Source organism: Canis lupus, chromosome X (genome assembly GCF_011100685.1).
Source record: "Canis lupus familiaris isolate Mischka breed German Shepherd chromosome X, alternate assembly UU_Cfam_GSD_1.0, whole genome shotgun sequence".
Taxonomy (NCBI): domain Eukaryota; kingdom Metazoa; phylum Chordata; class Mammalia; order Carnivora; family Canidae; genus Canis; species Canis lupus.
In genome coordinates, this window is record NC_049260.1 from 119398716 (window position 1) to 119406701 (window position 7986).

Here is a 7986-nt window from a genome sequence, read left to right on the forward strand (position 1 = left end):
CGCTGGAGGGCTCTGGGGGCGCTTGTCCCCATCCGTACCTGGGCGCTGCATACTGGGGGGCCGCCTTTGAGCCCTCTGCCCTGGGGAGAACTGACCTCTTGGTGTGGGGAACGCGAAGGCCCCGTGGGACCCAGGCCCCCACCGGAGAGGGAAATGGGCCTGCTGGGCAGGAGCACAAGGCCCCGGTTACCCCTGGGGCCCCGATGCTCGGTTCTCATGCCTGCCCAGTGCCCCCACGGGCCTCTGTAGGAGCAGAGGCGGGACCCCGGGCACCTAAGTGCGCACAGGGCCCCGCACACGGCAGTGGCAGGCTGTACTCCATCTTCACCCAGGGCAGCAGATGGAGCTGAGGCCTCCCAGCTGCTCGAGAAGAAACGTCCCAGAGGCCGGGAGTACCTGGCTTCAGCAGACAACAGCCCGGTCACCGTCCGGTTTATTGCCCCGCCCGAGGTGGGAGCCCTCTAGCTGCGGTAGGGAGCGCTGTAGGGGCAGTCTGGGCGCCCAGCCATAGGTGGCAGGTATCCCAGGAAACAGTGGCAGACCAGGCAGTAGGGGAACGGGGCCAGGGAGGAGGAATGGAGGGCATGGGGTCAATGGGCCCTGCGGCCTCGACAGGCACCCACGGGTGGCACAGAGGCATCATCCCGGGGAACACAAGGGAGGAAGGTGCAGCAGCACAGGGGGAACGGCAGCCAGGTCCACGGGCGGCGGTGGATGAGGGTACATATGCAGGGGCGGCAGGGCGAGGCACAGCACGGGCAAGGGCGGGGCACCGCCACGGGTACGGCCACGTCAGCCACGAGAGCCACGGGCGCACCGGTGTCCTAGGGCTGGTACTCGGCACCGCGATGGGTCGGGGGGGCGCTCAGCAGCCGCCCCGAGGATGGCGGGAGGGGCGGACTCGCTCTTGACTGGGGCGGGAGGGGCAGACTTGCTCCTGTCCTGGGCAGCGGGACGGCGATGATCCTGGCCGCTCACCAGCTCCTGTTGCTGCTCCCGCTGCTGCTCCGGCTGGTGCTCCGCAGGGGACAGGAGCTCCTCTGGTGCCCGCTGGCGGGATCCGCCTCCGCTGGGCTTCCCAGCCCTTCAGCCTTGTCCTCCTCCTGCCTTTGGGCCGCCTTCACGCCCGCTCTCCTCTTCTTCAGCAGGTGGGGGCAGTCCTTCCTGAAGAGAGGGCTGCTGTAGAACTGTAACTGAGGTTCCGAATGGAAAGGGGGGCAGAAACTCCAGGTCACGACAGGGCCCGGGGCACCGGCAAGGCCGCTCTGGGTGCCTCCGGGCTCTGAGCCAGGGGTTCCAGGGCCTCCCTCTCCAGAGGTCGCAGCCCCAAAGGGAAGCTGTGCCCCTGCTTTCCCTAGGCCACATTCGCTGACTTGAAAGCCCCAGTGCCCTTGGGGGAGGACAAGAGCCACCTGCGCTGGGGATGCGGACAAGCCCGCAGGGGAGAGGGGTAGGGGCTTCCTGAAGGAGCATCAGGGCCATCCGACTACCCCCTGGCTGGGTGTCCCTGGCTCTCGGCCTCCGGGGCCCATCCTTCCACCCTCGGCCGGCTGCCCACGGTGCTCGGGGATGACACTGCCCTGGCCAGGCGACCCGGCCCCCACAGAGCTCTGACTCGGAGCTACAGGTCAGGGACGGGTGTGCACAGCCACCGAGGACCTTGTGTGGCGGACCCCCGCAGGAGGGCAGGAGGGCGGGGCTTCTGGGAGTGAGGGGTGGAAGGGCCGGGTGGCACTCGGGGTGGCCCTCCACCCCCAGGGGTTGCGAAGCCATGGGCACGGCCAGTTGAGCCGGTGCCCCTCATCTCACAGGGACACCAAACCGAATGAGAAACAAAGAAATAGGAAAGGTGGGGCAAGGGGGGATAGTGTTTCCTGGGGAGAACCCTGGGGGCCTCCTTCCTTGCCCACTCTCCCTCTCCCGCATCTGCTCCAGGTCACACATGTCCCTCATGGGGTATCTGAACACAACGCCCCACCCACTGGGCACTGTCCTGGGACCTCATCCAGGGCTCGCTCCCCGGCGCCACCCCTCGGCCGCTGGGGGACACGGGCCCTGATTCCCTGGCGGTGGTCCCGGGGTTTCCAGCCCCCCGTCCCTGGCCCCAGCGCCCCAGTGCCCACGGCTCTGCTCGGCGGGGCCCGAGGGGTGCCGTTACCTTGCTCAGGACACGGACCGGCCCCGGTCCCACTCCCCCGGTGAAGCAGTTGGTGAGGCAGAAGGATGTGTGCACGTCCTGGCGCAGTTTGCTGAATCCATAGAGGTTCAGCTGCCGGATGAAGCTCTTCGTGCAGTCGGTCTCAAACACCTTGTCGGGCCCGTCCCGCTCCAGAATCTCCTTCTGAAACAGCTTCTCCTTGAGGCCGATGCTCGTCCCGTCCTTCTCCCACCAGATGGACGTGAACCGGCTGCTGTTGAGGAGCCTCCACAGCTTCTTGGGAAAGGGCAGACAGAGCAGGTTGCCGCCTGCCACCAACAGCGCATCCTCCACGGTGCGGGGCCTCTTGAGCAGAGGCTCTTGGGCCAGGGCTTGGAACGTGTTCTCTTCCAGGAGCAGCCTGAAGCTGGGGTCCTCGGCCGCCAGGGGACCGGTCGGGACGACTCTGCTGCAAGAGCACTGCTCTGCCAGGCGGCGGGAGCCGCGGCTTCTGGCGGAGGTGGCTCCCTGTGCTGGCCCGGCCCCGGGCCTGTCGGATGGCCGTCCTCCTCGCGAGCCATCCTGAGCAGTGGCCCGTCCTTCATCTCTGTACACAGGACAGTGTGGCATGGCCAGCAGTCCCCGCTGACGGCAGGGCTGCCTGGGACAGCACAAAGGGGCTGAGGACACTTGGGGGTGACATCACCAACAGCCAGCCAGTGACATGACAAAGGGCTGGCCGCACGGGCCACCTGGCTGCTCGCCACCCTTTGGGGCCCACAGGGTCGTCCACCGCTTTACTGAACGCGCCTGACGATCGAGCCGAACACTCGCGGGCCCTCTGCCCCCCATCCGGGGGCGCGGCTGCCCCGCACCCACACATGCACATGCTGACTGAGTGGCTCACGGCTCATTCCTTGGGCCCCTGGGCCCCTGGGCCCCTGGGCCTTCTGCACCTCATCAAGTTTCAGGCTTTCCAGCAAGGAACACGCGCCCCGCTGGTTGACCAGGGTCAAGGCCGCGGCCACGTGCTCCTCTTAGCAGGGTCCTAGCCAGGGCGGCAAGGTCCTCCACGGGGACCCTTCCGCACCACCCACTGTGGGTCCCCGGAAGGCACATGGCCGACTGCTCCTCAGGTGCGTGGCCTGGCCAGGTGCCCCGCCTACACCCTGCAGACTGAGGAGGAGGATGCAGAGGCCGCCTTCTCCGTGACTCACACGGCCTGCACAGGTCCTTCCTCCGCACCCCGCCACTGACTCCCAGGAAGGTCCTGGGCTCTCCGTGACAGGGTGGGGGCCGCTGGCCTCACACCGGGCTTACATCACTTGACTAACATAGCAGGGACACCAGTCCTGACTAGTGCCCGGGGTATGAGCTCCGAGATCCTTCTCTGGGCTGTGCAGCTGGGAGGATCAGTAAGAGGTGGCCAGGCAGAGAAGCCTCTCTAGCACATTCTCCCCCTCGTGCACGGCCAACTCCTCCCCAACTCGATTCTGGCTTGGCACTGGATGACCTCCGGAGATTTCTGTGTCTCCAGACTTGAGAGCATTTTTTCTAAAGCAAGTCCTAAATAGTCTGTGGCCACTGACTTCTAGTAAGGCACATTCCGTCACCAGTGGGTGAAAACCCTAGGCTGAAATGCCACCTGAGTTGGCGCAGAGCCAGCCAGGGCGAGCTAGCCAGAAATCACAGGGCATTTTACGACAACGTAAGCGGTCCTCAGCCCCTGGTGTCACCGGGCAATGCCTCGGGACCACCAAAGTGCCCATTTCAGGGTAGACTGTCTCAGGACTCGAGAATCCTCTCAGCAGGCTCCTCAGCTGTAACAAATGGGTCTGTGGTCCCCAGCCAGAGGTCGAGTCTCCAGGGTGTCTGTGTTTCACTCTAAACTCTGTCCGTTCAGGCTGTACCTGAGGATTTATTAGAGATGTTTGGCCTCCTGTGGCTGCCCGAGGCCATGTGCACGCTGGCTGGGAGTTCCTGTATCCTGGACCACGTCTAAAGTACGATAGACACGGTAGCATGTAAATGGAGGAATCGGTTTATTGAACAGCTGCAGGGAGCAAAACTAGTGGACTGTGCCACCTTTGTCACACACCAGGCAGGGAAGGCTTTGCCACTCCAGATGCTCCTCCTCTCTCCCGGAGACAGCAGGTTGCCGGGACCCAGGGACCGGTCGTACTGGGGTGCTGGGCGTCAGTGGGGCCAGGCTGAGACACATCTGCCGCCCCCTGCATTAAACCCTCCCTCCTCTCCTGGATGAGTCCATCGGTGCCCCTGTCCCTCCTATAACAAACGACTGCTTGTTCTCAGGCAGGAGACTCTCAGCCTGGAGGATCTGCGTCCCTCTGTGCTCACTCGCGGCTCTCCCAGCAGCTCTCGGAGCCCGAGGTTTCTTTGGTGGATCGGAAGAGACAGCTGCAGGAGGGAAGAGATGTTACAGCCTCCCGTGTCTATAGCATAAATGTAACTCCAAGCACATCCCCAAGTTCTGACTAAGTCCTGCAGTATAGGTAATGATGTTCCCTGCGCTACAGCCATGAAACCTGTCCACCTGGAGCCATAGTACCCTCCTAACCTTGCCTCCATCTCACCAACGAGTCAGAGGCAGACCACGTTGAGGAACCTGGAGTCCTTGCTCAGGGCTTCAGTGAAAACAGAGCCTACCTAATTTCCCCTTTGCTGACTAATGTCCTAAGGAGTACACACCTCCCCAAGTCCCTTCGGTGGAGGGTCCTGCCCACCAGAATCCAGCTGTGATCCAAGTCCTAGGCGTCTCTTCAATCTTCCCATGTCCCCATTATTCCCCACCTTGAATTCGTACCTTGAAACACTTGAGGTTGACTACCAAATTCCAGAATCCAAACTGTCAATTGACTGTCTTAGAGCAGAATGCTGCCTACCTACCAGGCCATCAGCCATCCCTAAAGAGACATACGTTCATCTGTTGTTCCTTGCTCTGTCCTTGGAGGGTCTGTCTGGTTTCCCCACGCCAGTCATATCAGGACAGTTCATCTTGTGACATCGACCCTGTTACAAAACCTTTGTGAGCTGAGAATATAGTTCTGCTTATGAAAATGTAGGTAAAACCCCACCAGATCCTCAGCAGTACATTTATTGTCTGCCTGAAAAGTTTGTTCCATGTCACAGAACAGTGTATGTCCATTCCTTGGAGCAGTGAGCTTTCAAGGTTATGTTCACTTCAACGCCTGAGATATAATACACATTTAGATATTGGTAAAAATTTGGTATTTCAAAGTCAGACAAATTCTATGGAATAACTTATGAGATGAATCAGATCATTCACTGGAAATCATTGCAATCAGTCTCCCAAGGAGAGTTACCAATGATGATTAGAGGGCTTTCCAAATGCATTTAACGGCCACATAAGCAATGACACAAGCAATGACATCAGCAAAATGTTAAAGAAATAACCTCCTAATATCCCTCTTCCATGAAAGTAATGAGAAAACCGCCAAAATGTTCAGAATCAGGGATGAAAGAGAGACATTACTAATGACCTTACAAGAAAAGAAGGATAAGAGAGTCTACAAACAGCATAGCGAGAAATTAGCTAGGATGAAAAAATGGACGAAGTCCTAGAACAAATGTCCAAGATACAAAGTAGAAAAATTAGCTCAAAAAGAAGTAGAAAAACCGAATGGACCTACAACACAAGATATTGAATTAGTCACCAAACACTTCCACCAGAGAAGCTTCAAACCATATGGCTTCACTGGTGAATCCCATGAAGTGTTTACAGAAAGATGAAAAGAGAACACTTCCTAACTCATTATATGATGCCAGAACTACTCCAAAAACTAACCTAGAAAAAGGTATCACAGGAAAAGAAAGTATAGATCAATATTTTTATGAGTATAAATGCAAATATCCTCAACAAAATCCTCTCTAATTGAATCCGGTAGCATATAAAAAGGATTTTACTGATATTTCCCACTCATTTTTTCTCCTTTCCCCTTTATTCCCTTTCACTATGTTTTATATTCCCCAAATGAATGAGACCATATAATGTTTGTCCGAACTAGGGGTGGTGGAAGAGGAGGTGGGCGGGGGATGGGAGTGTCTGGGTGACGGGCACTGAGGTGGGCCCTTGACGGGATGAGCACTGGGTGTTATTCTAGATGTTTGCAAACTGAACACCAATAAAAAATAATTTATATATATAAAAAAAAGGATTTTACATCATACTGGAATGGGATTTATCCCTGTCTACCTGGAGCCTTGTTACCCTCCCTACCTTGACTCCCTCAGGCCTATGAGTCAGAGGTTGGACCACTTTAAGGAACCTGGAGATTCTAGCTTGGGGCTTCAGTGAAAATTGAGCCCACCTAAATTTCCCCTTTGCTGACTACCAGCAGGATTGTTTCAACACATGAAAAGCAATCAAATAGGGTATATCCACAGAATGAAGGAGGGAAGACACATGATCATCTTAAAAAAAAAAAAAAAAAAAAAAAAACAACTGAAGAAGCCCTTGACAAAATCCAACACCCTTCAGAATTAAAATATTCAACAATTGAGGAATAGAAATTAATTAACTGGAGAAGAAATCGACTGCATGTAATGTTGCAGCTTTGGTAGTTAGAAAGTTCTAACAGTTCGTGGGCTGAAACCTGGACCGAAAGGTGGCCTATAATGAGTGGGTTGGAAATGCCAGGACTGTCTTGGTTTAATATAGAGGAAGGGACACAAAGCTCCAGGGGGATTGTCATCTAAGACCTATCCACATACTGCGAGGTCCAATGGACATGCCCTTCACCAAAGCTGTGAGAAATAAATTTATGGAGGGAACCCCAGCATCCTTGAAGGGCTCTGTGATTGTTCTTCTCCACAGCCCAGACTTTAAGGTGGGACGTGGAGTCACTAAATTGGGAAACCTAAATGCATAGGACTCCTCAGGTGGCAGGGGTCAAGGGGCAGCCCCCAAGTGCCGAAGGCCAGGTGAGTGTGGTTATGGTACTGGACAGCAGCGTCAAGGCAGCTATCAGAATAGTCTGACATGTGCAGATCTATGTGCTGGCTAGTTGATCATGCTGTTCTGACAAGTGAAATAGATAGAAAGCCCGGTAAATTGTCACTTGATTTACAAAACCAGAAAAGTTCTAGACCAAGTCAACGAAAGCAAATCACGAAGTCACAGAGTCATGGCCTCTCAATTCCCAGACTTCAGCCATTAAGAATTTTAGAAAGAGTACAACTCCCGTACCATCCAGCAACTCCATTGTAGGGAATATATCCAAAGGAAATGAAAACACTGTGTTGACAAGATATCTGCACACCCCTCCCATGTTCGTAGAAGCATTTTTTCACAATAGCCAAGACGCAGAGACAACCTATGTGTCCATCAGTGGGTCAATGGATAAAGAAAGTACAGGATCACCTGGCTGGCTCAGTTGGTTAAGCGTCTGCCTTCAGCTCAGATCATGATCCCAGGGTCCCGGGATTGAGCCCCACGTCGGGCCCCCTGCTCTCCCACCGCCCCTTCCATTCCTACTCATGATCTATCTCTCTCTCAAATAAAAATAAAATCTTTTTAAAACAGAGTATAGAATGTGGTATATACAAACGGAATATTTTTTTAAACATTTTATTTTTGTATCCCTGAGAGGCATGCACAGAGGGAGGCAGAGACACAGGCAGAGGGAGAAGCAGGCTTCCTGCAGGGAGCCCTGTGGGGGACTCGATCCCAAGACCCCAGGATCCCGTCCTGAGCCAAAGGCAGATGCTCAACCACCGAGCCACCCAGGCGTTCCTCCATCCACTCCTTCCCATCTACCACCTGTTACGCACAAATGCCACCTCTGCCGGGCACCGCATGGCCCCAGGAT

At 55.9% G+C, this 7986-nt stretch overlaps 1 protein-coding gene across 1 annotated transcript; it reads right to left on the bottom strand.

Annotated features, from left to right (window-relative positions):
• Window positions 1-402: 402 nt before the first annotated feature.
• LOC111094819 (heat shock transcription factor, X-linked-like) lies at window positions 403-2767 on the bottom strand. Its single transcript, XM_038588851.1, has 2 exons — window positions 2159-2767; window positions 403-1193 (listed from the first exon to the last, which is right to left on the bottom strand). The coding sequence occupies exons 1-2, from the start codon at window positions 2765-2767 to the stop codon at window positions 975-977; spliced, it is 828 nt and encodes a 275-aa protein (XP_038444779.1). The 3' UTR covers window positions 403-974.
• Window positions 2768-7986: the final 5219 nt, after the last annotated feature.

Coding starts and splice junctions, on each gene's coding strand:
- LOC111094819 (XM_038588851.1), bottom strand. CDS start 2,767: ATGCCACACTGTCCTGTGTACAGAGATGAAGGACGGGCCACTGCTCAG. Junction 1,194..2,158: donor CGGTCCGTGTCCTGAGCAAG/GTAACGGCACCC, acceptor TCGGAACCTCAG/TTACAGTTCTACAGCAGCCC.